This window comes from Trichomonas vaginalis, chromosome II (genome assembly GCF_026262505.1).
Source record: "Trichomonas vaginalis G3 chromosome II, whole genome shotgun sequence".
NCBI lineage: Eukaryota > Parabasalia > Trichomonadida > Trichomonadidae > Trichomonas > Trichomonas vaginalis.
The window spans coordinates 11,471,178-11,485,225 of record NC_067204.1 but is presented as its reverse complement, the minus strand read 5'-3'; the positions used below and the strand labels follow the sequence as shown (position 1 = coordinate 11,485,225).

At 31.8% G+C, this 14,048-nt stretch overlaps 9 protein-coding genes and 3 pseudogenes across 12 annotated transcripts, besides 1 other annotated feature; 2 read left to right on the top strand and 10 right to left on the bottom strand.

The window, feature by feature from the left end:
* Window positions 1-366: 366 nt before the first annotated feature.
* Window positions 367-918, bottom strand: TVAGG3_0527050 (protein of unknown function, DUF4106 family; the record flags this gene model as incomplete). Its single annotated transcript, XM_051237474.1, has 1 exon — window positions 367-918. The coding sequence occupies one exon, from the start codon at window positions 916-918 to the stop codon at window positions 367-369; it is 552 nt and encodes a 183-aa protein (XP_051095298.1).
* Window positions 919-1,031: 113 nt separating this feature from the next.
* On the bottom strand, window positions 1,032-1,421 carry TVAGG3_0527040 (uncharacterized protein; the record flags this gene model as incomplete). Its single annotated transcript, XM_051237473.1, has 1 exon — window positions 1,032-1,421. The coding sequence occupies one exon, from the start codon at window positions 1,419-1,421 to the stop codon at window positions 1,032-1,034; it is 390 nt and encodes a 129-aa protein (XP_051095297.1).
* Window positions 1,422-1,657: 236 nt separating this feature from the next.
* TVAGG3_0527030 lies at window positions 1,658-2,699 on the bottom strand (annotated as a pseudogene). The gene has a single exon. A coding segment is annotated over exon 1 (1,042 nt).
* A 537-nt stretch (window positions 2,700-3,236) lies between these two features.
* Window positions 3,237-4,775, top strand: TVAGG3_0527020 (annotated as a pseudogene). Its single transcript has one exon. A coding segment is annotated over exon 1 (1,539 nt).
* Window positions 4,776-4,795: 20 nt separating this feature from the next.
* On the top strand, window positions 4,796-5,092 carry TVAGG3_0527010 (uncharacterized protein; the record flags this gene model as incomplete). Its single annotated transcript, XM_001293208.1, has 1 exon — window positions 4,796-5,092. The coding sequence occupies one exon, from the start codon at window positions 4,796-4,798 to the stop codon at window positions 5,090-5,092; it is 297 nt and encodes a 98-aa protein (XP_001293209.1).
* Window positions 5,093-5,609: 517 nt separating this feature from the next.
* TVAGG3_0527000 (uncharacterized protein) lies at window positions 5,610-6,278 on the bottom strand (the record flags this gene model as incomplete). The annotated part of the gene is made up of 1 exon (XM_051237472.1): window positions 5,610-6,278. The coding sequence occupies one exon, from the start codon at window positions 6,276-6,278 to the stop codon at window positions 5,610-5,612; it is 669 nt and encodes a 222-aa protein (XP_051095296.1).
* Window positions 5,610-13,857: a mobile genetic element.
* Window positions 6,535-7,922, bottom strand: TVAGG3_0526990 (Prim-pol domain family; the record flags this gene model as incomplete). The annotated part of the gene is made up of 1 exon (XM_051237471.1): window positions 6,535-7,922. A coding segment is annotated over one exon (1,388 nt), but the record flags the coding sequence as incomplete, so codon positions are not given.
* Window positions 8,195-8,857, bottom strand: TVAGG3_0526980 (uncharacterized protein; the record flags this gene model as incomplete). The annotated part of the gene is made up of 1 exon (XM_051237470.1): window positions 8,195-8,857. One exon carries the CDS (start codon window positions 8,855-8,857, stop codon window positions 8,195-8,197), a length of 663 nt encoding a protein of 220 aa, XP_051095294.1.
* On the bottom strand, window positions 9,229-10,287 carry TVAGG3_0526970 (keratin-associated protein family; the record flags this gene model as incomplete). The annotated part of the gene is made up of 1 exon (XM_051237469.1): window positions 9,229-10,287. One exon carries the CDS (start codon window positions 10,285-10,287, stop codon window positions 9,229-9,231), a length of 1,059 nt encoding a protein of 352 aa, XP_051095293.1.
* TVAGG3_0526960 lies at window positions 11,517-12,184 on the bottom strand (annotated as a pseudogene). Its single transcript has one exon. A coding segment is annotated over exon 1 (668 nt).
* TVAGG3_0526950 (uncharacterized protein) lies at window positions 12,280-13,116 on the bottom strand (the record flags this gene model as incomplete). The annotated part of the gene is made up of 1 exon (XM_051237468.1): window positions 12,280-13,116. A coding segment is annotated over one exon (837 nt), but the record flags the coding sequence as incomplete, so codon positions are not given.
* TVAGG3_0526940 (uncharacterized protein) lies at window positions 13,157-13,606 on the bottom strand (the record flags this gene model as incomplete). The annotated part of the gene is made up of 1 exon (XM_051237467.1): window positions 13,157-13,606. One exon carries the CDS (start codon window positions 13,604-13,606, stop codon window positions 13,157-13,159), a length of 450 nt encoding a protein of 149 aa, XP_051095291.1.
* Window positions 13,858-14,048: the final 191 nt, after the last annotated feature.

Below are 14,048 nucleotides of genomic sequence, written 5' to 3'. Positions count from 1 at the left end.
TATCTTTCAATGGCATTAAAGCCGCGCTGAAAATACCAGCTAAATCTGGTTCACCATTCACTTCCATTGCGTCTACAACTTCTTGGAATTGTGGTTGTAAGTTTATGAACCACCTATCCGGATTTGCTTTATGACCCCATCTCATTGTAGTTCCATAGTCTGCAGAAACAAAAGTAGGTTTGTTTCCATATTGGTTAGGTTCTGAATGAACTTTAAACAATGTTTATTTCTATATGTTTGTTGAAATTTAACCTTTTATTTTCACCGAGTTCAGCCAAAGATTGAACGTTATATGGTCGTAAGTAAAAAGGGTTATTGTATTTGTGTACATTTTCTTTCAGTACTTCCATTCTATGCTGAATATTTTCATCTGGTGTTGGAGTCTTTTTGTATGTCGGCAAACATTTTTCGATATTCTTCTACTCTGTCAGCCGAATTTTTCTTAAACTCTTGGAAAGATTCCATATTCACCTCATACTCTTGTTGAGGGTCAAGATTTTTCGGCTGTTCCAAATCTTCATCTGGTTCTGTGAAGTTAGTTTCCAAAGGAGGGACTTGTTCGTTTCCTTCAGGCTCTTCTAGCTGTTGTTGCTGAACTATTTCTTCCATGTCTGGTTGTATCTGAACTTCTTCCTGTGGAGTTTCTTGTACCTCATCTGCTGGCATTTCATATATTCCGAGACCGTTTTTAACAAGTTCCCTATTTAAGTCATCCGCATTCATAACCCTTTCTTCTTTCGTTCCGTCTTTATTTTTTACGCGTTTCATGAAGATAGTTGAATTGTCATTTATCTCTGACACCAAATATCTCGGAGTAAATTCAGTCATGTCATTTGGATGATATGCTATTAAATCATATTCCTTAGCGAGCTTGTATTTTCCAGGTTTGAAATTATATCCCATTTGGTGCTGAACCATAAAGCTAAATAGGTTCGGGTCAATATTTCCTTCCTTGAACTTTCTAATAGCTTCTTTATATCTGTTACTAAAGTCAAGAGTATCTGGGTAACCATAATTTTCCTTAAGCATTTTTAAGAAATCTTGGTTTCCTTGTTCTCTACTTCTTTTATGTCCTTGCTCTGTTTGTGGTTGTTGCTGTGCAGTGTTTTGAACTGTTGGTTGTGGTGCTGGTTGTGGAGGTGGTTGTTGTGCTGGTTGTTGTTGTGGTGCAGTGTTTTGAACTGTTGGTTTTGGTGCAGTGTTTTGAACTGTTGGTTTTGGTGCAGGGTTTTGAACTGTTGGTTTTGGTGCAGGGTTTTGAACTGTTGGTTGTTGTGTTGGTTTTGGTGCAGGGTTTTGAACTGTTGGTTGTGGTTGTTGTTGTGCAGGGTTTTGAACTGTTGGTTGTGGTTGTTGTTGTGCAGGGTTTTGAACTGTTGGTTGTTGTGTTGGTTTTGGTGCATGCCTGTGTCTGTGTCCATGTGACGATGTAAATGTTCTAGGTAGTCCTGGTGCAGGTGCTTCTCTTGGAGGGTTTGGTGGTATATAAGTTCCACTAGCTAGTATATAAGTTCCACCAGCTGGTATATAAGTTCCACCAGCTGGCACATATGTTCCATCTGCAGCATAGTGTCCTACCTGACTTTTCGTTTTTAAGAAAGCATTTACTAGGTCTGTTTTGGTCTGTTGTAACTCTTTTTCTTGACTTTCCACAACAGTTGCTCTAACGGCGTCATAGGCACTTTGAACTGCCTGTCTCGTTGTTGCATCTGTTATTTTCGTCAGATTTTGTGCTACTTCTCTTAACTCTTTGTCGAAACCTTCAGACTTCAGTTTCTTTCCAGATGAGAAATCGTTCACTTGTTTCACCTTACTATGAAGAGCTTCGAAGGCGTTCTTAAAGTCAGCATTTGTTAAAGCTTCATTTGAACTGTCTTCATCCGCTTGTATTTTTGTCCTTATTGACCCTATAAGCTGGGCTGCTTTAGCGTTGGCTTGGGCATCTAACCAGTCATTGTTAGCTTTTATATATTCTGCGCTTTTCATTGCCTTTTGCATGGCTGCGTCGTTATTTTTACTTTCTTGTGCTAAGTTTTCATACTGTACGGTTTGGTTTTGCAACTGTAAAAGTTTTTCTGCCTTTACATTTGCTTCAACTTCTTTTTTATACTCATCGCTATCCATATATGTCTTCAGGGCTTTTTGTTTTATCTCTTCATCTTTCAGTACTTTATATTGAGTAGTATGGTTTTTCAAATTTACAACATCTTGTTCCATTTTTGCTACTTCTGCTGCTTTTTCTGACACTTTTTTCGCATATTCCTCTGTACTTAGTTCTTTCAGTTGTTCTTCTTTCTTCTTTTTCTCTACGTTTAACTCATTGAGTTTCTTTGTGTGTCTGTCATATTCTAGTTTCTTTTCGTTTTCACTTATTTGTTTCTGTATGTCTATGTTTGACTTTTGACATCTGTTATTTGATTTTTGAGTGAACTCAAATTCATTTGACTTTGAGGGTTATAAGCTGTTCCGTCTGCAGCTCCACCATAGCCTGCCATTTTCGCTAAAAGTGCCGCTCTTAAACCTCCACTCTGTGCACCAAGAACTCGGTTTAAGAGCATAGGGTTGCTTGACATTTGTTGCAACATAGTGGGGTCATTCAGCATTTGTTGTTGCAACTGTTGTTGTGGTGTCAGTTTTACTATTGGATGTTTCAATGCTCTCTTCCTCTTACGTATATTCTTACGTAGCTTACGTGGCATTTTAAGTGAAGTTAAAAAGCGGTTTTTGACAGATGTTTATATGACACTTTTTGTTCAGCACAAAAAACTACTCGGTCAAAGTGTTGTCAGTTTTGTAAAATAACCGTCCTATCTCATTCTATAAGGGGGAAAAGGCTTCTCAAAGTATACTTCCTTGGAACGCCCGTAACTTTTCCTGTAGCGACGATAGACCCTTACTTGTCCGAACAAAGTTATACTATTTTGAGTGCTCTACAAAAAAGTCAACGGCTGGCTCGTCCTCAGAAATTTTTTATGGGCTAGAGGGCGCAACGCGCCTGGAAGCCCTCCGAATAAAAACTTCATTTATACTAAACATCTTCAGGGCTAGAAGGGGCGCAGCCCCTGGAAGCCCCACTACCTTTTTTTTTTTTTTAATACAATTTAAAATTTTAATGAAATGCCACAGAAGAGACAAAAGGAACCGTTAATGATGCGATTCAATATGTAAATAATGGTTTTGATACTATGATTCAAAGAGGTGGGCACCCTTAAAACACTTATTTTATTTTTATATAAATGGATAACACAGATTTAAAAATTTTAATTGATGATTTAGTATTTAATCAAAATTTTCTTAGTTATTATGAATTAAAATCATATCTCCAAAAATATAATAACAATATAACGGGTGATGATATGGATTATTATTATCCATATTATAAAAATGAAATTTTGAAATATCATAATAGAATAATTTCTAAAATTAAAGACAAAATTAAAAATAATGAATATACAAAGGGAAAAACTAAATCACAACTTAAACAGTTGAAAGATTTCAAAAAAAGTATTAACAGAAGAAGATATTGATGAATTATATAATTTATATAATCCTGAGCCACAAAAACCAAAGCCGAGGTCTAAAGTAGCAAATGTTCAACAGCTAAAGGAACAAAACACCCAGGTTCTTCAGACCATAAATGATGCACAAGCTTTAATTTATGATTCATTAGTTAAACCATATTCAGCCCGACTTTTAAATGAAGATCAACTTTTGGAATTCATCCTTCAACATAAACTCGAAGCGGGAAAGTATATCAAACCTTTATATACAGCATATTTAAAACAAATGAATAGAATACATCCAGAATTAATGAAGGAAGGAATGAAATCCAAAATCAAAGCAGATAAAATTAAACCACTTGCAACACCAAAACCTCCAACGACAGTACCGCCTCCTCCTTCAGTTAATCCTTCATCATTCACTTTATTATATCCATTTCAAACATTAAAGAAGCAAAAAGATTTTAAAAAGGATTTCAAGATATTAAATAAACCAATTGACCCAAAAATTCAACCATTAAAGGAAAAATTTAGTCGCCCTTCATTTGCTCCATATCCATATTCATACGAAATCGATCATCTGGAATATTCAAAAGGAAACGTTACTTATTTATTTGCCATTAACATTAACACTAGATATTTATATTGCATTCCAGTGAAAGGGAAAACAGAACAGGAAACAAGAAGAGCTATACAATACTTACTAGATCATGAAAGAGTAGATAATATCAGGGGTGATGGTGATAAAGGATTTCAGGCAGCTATGGCTCATTATTTCCACAAATTAATTTTTTCTTTTCATCCTCTCCATATACGTTTCATAATAAAATAGTTGATGCGGTAATGAGAACTCTTAGAGATGCGTTAGGGGTTAACGGTCAGATATACTGGGATGGAAATCATGACTCCATCATACAACAGTTAGTATATTATTACAATAATACATGGCATAGAACTATAAACATGAAACCGGTGGAAATGAAAAATGATATTTCAAAAGAATGGGAATATATTAGAAAGCAAATGGAAAGGTTAAATGATGTTAAACGTGAACAAATTAATTCGGGGCTCATGAATTTTAAACAAGGGGATAAAGTTTTGATTCATCTCGATTATGGAAAAACTGATAAATCAATGACAAAAAGAAGACGAAGATTTGACACAATAGCTGAATTTGTTAGATATATTAACGGCAATGCATTAGTTGAAGTTGACAATAAATTAATAGAAATTCCGATTTATTTTATTACTCCATTATATTTAAATAATATTTAATTTTTTTTATTTCGTAAGAAATGAGTGACAACAAAGCAGCCAAGAGTCCAGACAATGAATATAAAAAGAAACTAAACAGAATTAAATCAAAAATATGCTATTACAAAAAGAAGCCGCAATGCGGTGGGGTTGATGCCCATAAAACTAATGGAACTGAAAACGATGAAGAGAGGAAAGAAATAATCGAAAAATTAGAAACTTACCGTTCAATCCTTAAACTGAGTGAAGCAAAAATAAAAGAATTTAATAGAATAAATAAATTGATTGGAAGAGATGAATTTAATAAATATGAATTTTTAAACTCAATCCAAATTTAATTTTTATTCCTCTTCCCGAACCCTTCTAGGTTCTTCTTTCCATCATTACTGCATAACCGCATCTTCTCGGTTTTCGTGGTTTGTTGTTTTTAATTAGTTCTTGCATCATTTTTATCATTTCCTCCTTGTTATGATTCGTGGTAAATTTTGAGCTTGTGGGGTATCCATTTATATAAAAATAAAATTTTGTTATCAGTTATTTTATCATCATTTTATTAAGTTCATCTTTAGTTAATTTGAATGATAAGAAAATTTATTTTTGAAGAACTGAAGGTGCTACCATGTTACCATGTGCTACCAGGTTAATTAACTTCTTTTAAAAATGATGACAACATGACATTTAGACAACACAACAGGTACGAAAGGAGGAAGGCACTTATGAATTATTTTTGAAGAACTGAAGGTGCTACCATGTTACCATGTGCTACCAGGTTAATTAACTTCGTTTAAAAATGATGACAACATGACATTTAGACAACAACACAGGATTAATGCAAAAATAAATTCCAATCATACTTTATAAAGCATCATTTACAGGTATTTCATCGTCAGTAAATGAATCCTCATTATCGTTTGGTTCAACCTGTTTATATAATCCTTTCATTTCTTCTTTCAAAACATAACACCATGTTTGTTTATCGTCTATTCTTCTATGTTTCCTATCACATTTATCCTTAATGCTCATTTGGAAATTCTTGTCTTTCATGTCTGATGGTTTGCAGAATAGAGCATTTTTACACGTCATACCTGTACACAATTCATCATAATGTGTATTTATCCATACATCTAAAGGATTTGTTGATAATTCAATTAAATCTTGTTTGGCTTCAGTCATCGGTATGATTCGTACATTAAATGATGAAAGGTCATATTGCATAAAATATGTTAGTAAATTATCATAAAATTCCTTTGTGCATGAATCCATTAAATTCTTGAAGTAATCAAATTGACCCTTGAATTTACCATTAACTCTTAAAACTACGTATCTTCTGTCTCCAACTTCAATTTTGACAGGGTAAACGTTATTAGTTACGAAAATGAAGTTTGCAACGTTCTGAGCAGTTCTTCTGGGTTGATTCTTTTCATTAATTCTTATCTCATTATCCGTTATAATTGATTTCAAAGCGTTGAAGTTTGCGAGTCTGTCTTCACCAACATTCTTGAGTTCATTAAGTACAAGAAACATTTTATTTTCAACAACCGAATTGAAATTACCCGTTAGCTCACTTATTTCAGTAATGTTTTTACATGAATAACCAGCGAGGAGTTCAGAAATAATGTCTGTAAATCTGTTTTTACCTGTTCCCTGAAGTCCTTTCAAAATAATTGCTGTTTCATTCTTGATTCCAGGATGTTGAATCATTGATGCAATCCAGCCGAGTAGGTATTTATACACTTCATCATTATTATCACAAATGGCTTCTTTAATGAAATCCATAAACATCTCAATTTTTGAGTAATCAGGCTTTTCGAGAATGTTGTATTTATAACCCTGAAACGTTGAGAAAACATCTGGGGAATCAGATTTAAAGCAAACACCCTTAACAGTTAATGAAGACAATTGATTTAGTAGTACGTCCCATGCTGTTATTGTTTTACCTTCTTCTTTAAATAATTTAATCATTTTAAGTGACTCTTTCATGTTTGATTGAAGAACGAATGATATTTGATTCATTTTATCGTGGATATTATAGTCCTTTTGAATGAAATATTTGTTTCCACAATCTACAAAACGGATTACACGTGATAAATCCTCAATTACTTCAGAACTGTTTTTATACTGATGATTTTCAGCCTTGCGTCTAATATCTGTTATCAAAAACGAGTCATCAAGTTTTATATCAAATGTTATTTTTGGCTTACGTAATAAAGGTAAAACGTATTCATCATAATATTCCTTTTGATATAGTTTTAGAATCTTCACTAAAACAAATGGAGAAGTCATTAAATGTGCATATCTACTACGTGCTTTTTCAAAATTACTTTTTGCATTTTCTGTTAAACTGCAGAAGTTATAAACGTTATCGTATGCTTCATTAATTAAATGATTAGGTAACGAATTAATAGCTTGAAACAGTGTGAATAATGTTATTTCTTTTTCTAAATTCATGTTTCCACCGTCATTATGTACTTCAAAATCACAGATGCCATCAACTATGCTCTGGGCAAGTTTATCGTCAATGTTTACATCTTTGTTTTCATTCGTGATAGTCTTTATTTCTTCGTTCTTCTGTTCAACTCTTACCTTAATATTCAAATCATTTAATATATCGTTTACGGTTCTAGTTAATGTTGAATCATAACTTCCACGAATGAATGAGTATGTTTTGATTGGTTCTGTTGCATTCTTTCGAACTCTTGAATCAGCCATAACCACTAATGAACGTTTTGAATCATCAATAGAAGTCATTATATCAATATCATAATCATTGCAGGAATAACATTTAATCATTCTGTTCGAAACTGAATAGAAGAAATTAGTGTTGCAATAAATGTGAAGACCTCCTGAAGCGGTTTTAACGATAACATCTTTATCCGAAAGTTTTGATAAAATGTCTTTTCTAACCGTTTCTTTAAGTTCATCATTGTACGATTTATTGATATCAACATCTATAATCGTTAAATTCGAAATTTTATTTACTAATAAAGCCATACCAGTTTTCCTTCCTCTTCCTCCATCATGTTTGAGATAGTTATGTAAATCAATCTTGTTTTCACCAATTCTTTCGTTGAGGGTTTTAGTTTCTGCCACAACTAATTCCTCAGCTAATGAATCAATAACTTTTTCATCAGAAACGATATAGTTGCTGTTGTTGTTTGTTGCTGTCATTTATATAGGAATAAAAAAATAAAAATAGTTTTAAAACTAACTTTATTTTTGGACTGCATCAAATTTCCTGGACTGTTGTCTAAATGTCATGTTGTCTCATTTTTTCAGAGAAGTTAATTAACCTGGTAGCACATGGTAACATGGTAGCACCTTCAGTTCTTCAAAAATAATTAATTATTGAATAACCTAAAAACATTAACGATAAAATATATTTTTGGTCATGGGCTATGCCCCGCCACGTTGCGTCTTTATGACAAAAATAAATGGTTCATTTACTCACAATATTTTTGTACAAAACGACCCCAAGCTTTTAACTTCTTTTCTGCAGCTTCTAATGCTATCTTAGCGAGTTCATATTCTCTAAATTCTCTCCTTAAATTTTCTTGTTCCCATTGGTCTAGTTCGAATGGAGAATCTCTATAACCATAACATAACTCACGTTCATGTTCTAATTGTTTTTCGCACATTTTTCTAACTTCTTGTTCGAACAAATGTTTTGCATTCTCTACTGTATCTTCGAGTTCTTCTTCATCTAACTTCTCATGAACTTTCTTGTCTATGGAATCCATAATTTTTCCAACTGCTATGCAATATTTTGGAGAAGCCCACATTGCTATATAGTTTATAAGTCTTGGGTCTACATACGTTCCTCTAACCTGTTTGATTTCATCAGGAATTCCTGCATGAATTTTGTATAAAAAGCAACCGCCGGAATTCAGACGGTTGCTATATTCTTCACAAAATGCCTTATAATACTCTTCCCAGGACTTATTTTCCAACAACTTTCTAAAGTCTTTCCTAAACTGCTGACACATATTTGTTGCATTAATGTAACCATCCTTGTCTCTACGTAAGACTTCAATACCGTTATAAGTGCCTTTTGTGAATGTTTCGCCATTAGATTTGTTCGTGAATGTTTTTGCTTCGACTGACATTTCTGTTCTTACATACAAAATAAAAAATAAATAAAAATAATTTTAAAACTAACTTTATTTTTGAACTGCATCAAATTTCCAGGACTGTTGTCAAAATGTCGTGTTGTCAGTAATTTTAAGAGAAGTTAATTAACCTGGTAGCATATGGTAACATGGTAGCACCTTCAGTTCTTCAAAAATAATTAATTATTGAATAACCTAAAAACCATTAACGTAAACATGAGACTTTGTCTCCGGACTCTTTGAGTCACTTAACGTAAACATTTATTTCTGCAGTTCATCCATTACTTCATTACCTAATTAATTACAGACATAAAATATATTTAGTTCATTCGGTAAGCCTTGACCCAAAAGTCTGGGCTCAAGCACATTCATTGAACGCGGTACCATGCGAATACAGTCACAAATGGTGGCATGTAATCTTTACCCGAGCCTGTTGGATTTGTTGTGAAAGTGTGTGAATGATTTCCTGCGGTTCCACAGAAAATACCTGTGCTTGAATCTACTGGGTCAGTTGTGATATCATATCTATTCATTCCCCATCTATCCGAACCCGCTGCAAGATTTATATAACCTCTTTTTGTTATTGAATGTGAATGATTACCTGTTGTGTTTGTAGTTCCTGTATGAGTGTGCGGTGGAAGGTTTGCTTCTTTAATTTTCTTCGAACCTCCTGTTTGCTTTGAATATCTAGCACAGTATAAGAATTTATCTACAATCTGCTTCCACATACCAAAACCTAAAACTGTTGATGGATTTGTTGAGTTCATTGACGTATAAATAGAACCAACAGGATATAATGTTTGAAGTATTTCATTTTTCATGCTTGTAATCACATCATTTACTTCCGACTTCTTTGCATAATTTTCATCAACATATGTTTTATCTGCTTTAAGGTCTAAACATCCTGAAACCCATCCTGTATCAGCTTTAACTTTAAAAGTCTCCGATGTCCATTCATGATACCATTCAACCTTTTCTTTAATTTCATTATCTTTTTCATCAACATAAACCAAATTTGCCTTCTTATTTAATTCACTATCCACATATTCCTTATCCACCCTCTTCATTATGTCATTTAGGAAACCTTCTATGAATTCCTCATTTAAATTAAATCTTCCAATCTTCAAAACTTTAGGAAATGCATTTAATGCGTAATATCTCTGTTCTTCTGGTGGAATTGATGTTATATCATCCGTTATTCCTTTAATTTTTGAATTCATAAATAAAATTTCTTTTATATTTGATATCACTGCACCACCTTTGCAAACGAATTCGAAATGGTCATTTTTCAATACTATCTCCAAATCTCCATATTTCAACCTTTGCGTTTGTTCTGCCGTCTTTGAATTATATGCATATATGGCGTATGTAATGGTAGTAGTAGGATAAGGCGGGGTGTGTGCCTTAAGTTGCTGTGGTTTAATCATTTATTATGATTTAAAAATAAATATTTAATCCGTTATCTCATCGGCTATTTTCTCTATTTGAAATTGCCATAATATTTCATTCATAAATTCTAAATCACAATCAAATAGGTCAGTTATTCTAAATTTAATATTTGATAAATCTTTTGAATGAAGAATAAATGAATTCCCGGATAATTGAAACGGATATGATAAAGAAAATGTGTTTAAGTTGATGGATAAAATGTTTTGTATTGATGGGTAAGAGTTAGGGTCTAATGTTTGATGTGAAAATCTCATTGGGGTATTAACTTTATCACATTTGATTAAAATGAAATTGGAACCAGTGTCAGAATACAAAACATCCCCAACATCTTTTTCAAAATTTAATATCCCCAACAATGAACGAAGATGAGGAGTACAAAATTTAATTTTCAGCGGAAATTTAATAAGGTTATTTATTTCATCAAGTTCAAAAAGTTTATCGGGTTTTGATTTAAAATTTTCTTCATACCATACGATAAATGATTCATTTAAATAACTTAAAATCATGTTAATATCCCATTTCGCTATCACATTATTTATATACATATCATACGTTTTTTCAAGGTCATCTTTAATAAATGATATATAATCTGAAGGGTCTAAAAGAATGGGATTAAATTTACCACTCACAGAAACGAGAGTAACATTATAAATTCCGCTAACTGTTAAATTTAATTCACAGCTATTATTCGAAATAATATTGATAATTGACATTTTTTTACGATTAAAAATATGGTAAAGCGTTATTTTCCAGTGATAAATAAAACTAGAATAAGATTACCTCAAGAATTCATAAATTCAACGAATAAGAAATTCATTCATGTTATAAATTTTAGTGTTTTCAGAAAATATGAGTCAATGTCATATTCATCAACAGGTTATATTTCACTTCATTCAAATTTAGTTCAATCAAACCCATATAATGACCATTTCATAAGATTTTCAGATGGTATTAAAAATGTAATTGATAGATTAAAATATGAACAGATTGACAATATCGAATTTTTGGAATTTTGGTTTAAATATCCCGATGGAAAAAAGATTGAAGTTAAAGATAAAGCTGATACTATAACAAAAACAATTACAATGACCGATCCAGATAGTGGGGAACAAAAAGAAATAAAACAAACGATAGAAACTGGTGAAAGGTCAATTATTATTGATTATGATTCAAAGGATTATTATTCGATAATGTTAATGCTTGAATATTAAATAGCCTTAACAAAGAATTTTTCAAGTGATATTTTATATTCATCAACTATTTTATTATAAATATCATTATATGTTAAATGAAGTTCAGTTGTTGTTCCGTTCTTTGATATCTTAATTGTGCTAATATCCTTTATAGGATTTATTTTTGCAACTGTTCCGCAGCATGAAACCTCATCATCTATGAAAAATTGAATCTTAACGTCTGAATCTTGAACATCACAAAGAATGGCGATAATGTGAATTAATGATTCATAAGGTAAAATAATTAAACCGGATTGGTCAATTAAATTTATTATTGAATCATAATTATTAATTATTATATCACGGTAAATTTTCATTAATTCAGAATTAATGTCTATTTTATATGGGTTCTCGATGTTTGATGAAAGAGGTGGGGGGTATGTTGGATAAGTGGGAATTTCAACAGGTTCTTTACCGGTTCAGATAAAATGATTGGGTCTCCATCTTCTTTATTTTGCTCCTCCTCCTTTTTCGGTAAGTCACGAGTTAATAAATTTGGTTGAGTTGCTGACCTTGTTAATTCAGGGCTAACATTAACTTTAACATTTTGAATAATTCGTGATTTATCATCATTTACGTTATAACCAACCGTAATCTCTGCTTTTGCGTTAGTGTTCTTTTGACTAGTGAAACGTCTTCTCATTTATATTCGAATAAAAAAATATATTTAAACTTTTATTTTGCTGGAACTTTTGAATCTATTATTCCCTGTATTTGTTCATGAAGTTGATTTTTAGCTGTTTCATCGAAATTAATAGACCGAATATATTCATTAATTGCATTCTTATAATCATCTGATTTCTCAAATTTTCTTTTATCTGATTCCTTAACTAAATCATAAGTTAAACCTCGTTGCTGATATAATGGTTTCTTAATTAAATCTTTGAATGCTTGAGATAAAGCACCTGATGCAATTCTTGCTACTATAATTGGTTGGAATTGCTGTTTAAGTTCATCTTTAACATTTGCGAAAACTGGATCGAATAAAGCAACTTTAAAGAATTTCTTAGCTGAAATTTCAGGTCTAATATTTGCATATTGACCATCAAACTGGTTAGAATATCGTGGTAATCCATCCGGTCCCTCTTCAATAGCATTTAATTCTTCATTGAAATAAGAATATGGATTATGACGGTATGAATTAATTGGACCATTTTCACCTTCTCCAATGTATTGTTTAACAGCTTTTCCATTTTCATCAAATTGCATAGGATAACGTTCATTATATGCTTTACGTTTAGGATAATCAGATATAGTTAATTTATAACCATTTATGACTTTAATATTACCTTGACCATCAGTAACGAAAACTTCATTTATACCATCAGGTTTTCCATTTGGACCCGTAATGTCTGCTTCGTGTGCTTCCCAATTTGGACCTTGACGTTTGGCATATGCTTGAGCTTCTGGTAATGTTAAAACGTTTCTCATTTGTTTAACATCTTTTTGAAGACCAGCAACAATATGAACTAATTCTTTCATTCCATCAGGAACTTTCATAGTTCTATTATATGCACCCTTTTTGTTTGTCCCTTGTTTTAATGGAACCTGTAGAAGATTTGCCATTTCTGTCATGTTTAATTATAAATAAAAAATAAAAATTAATTATAAAAAGTTAATCAAATTTAACACTTCCTTTATTTAAATCAACTATTATTTTTCCATGTTCACCTAATTGCTGATATTGTGTGTAAAGTTCATTAATGCTCATTGGTAAATTCACTTGATAAAGCATAACGTTCAACTGTTGACGACTAAACCCACTGAAAATGAAAAGTGTTGATAGATTTGATTTAATGTTTGTGCTTAATGCTTTGAAGTATTGAACAGCCATAAAGAATGAACACTGAATGTGTCGACATTGAGTTAATAACTGATTAAAATATGATTTCTCATTTGTTATTAGTTTTGATTTCACTGCATCATCTAGAAAAATGAGTGAATGCAAAAATTCTCTATCAAAATTTGAAATAGAAAGTGTTTCAAATAATTCATCCCGTTGTTTATCAATAATTTTATCCTCTAATCCTTGCTTCTTGATTGTATTATATAATTCTTTATACATTAAAAAGTTTTTTAAATAATCTTCTGCTTCTTCTTGTGATAAATAAATAATTGGAATTTTGATTAAATGCTTTAAAGATTCAAATGTATCATCTGAAGGTGAACCTGAACGGTTGATATAAATTAACACATGTGAATGGGGGAAGTGTTAGCAATAATGATAATTTGTTTTAATATCGTTAATGTTTTACCTTTATTTTGTTTACCAATTGCTGCAGTGATTGAATTTAAGTAACATTCAGAATATGGAATTTTCATTAATTTTTCCTTAGATAGAGCATTTCTATTATCACTCAATGCTTCATTAATCATATCATCTACGTATGTATTATATACTCCCTAATTCTTCATAAGGGGTGGATGAATTTAAATCCATTTAATCAAAAATAAATTTATAATTTTAAACATTTCTATTCATCAATATTTCATCATATGAACTTCTA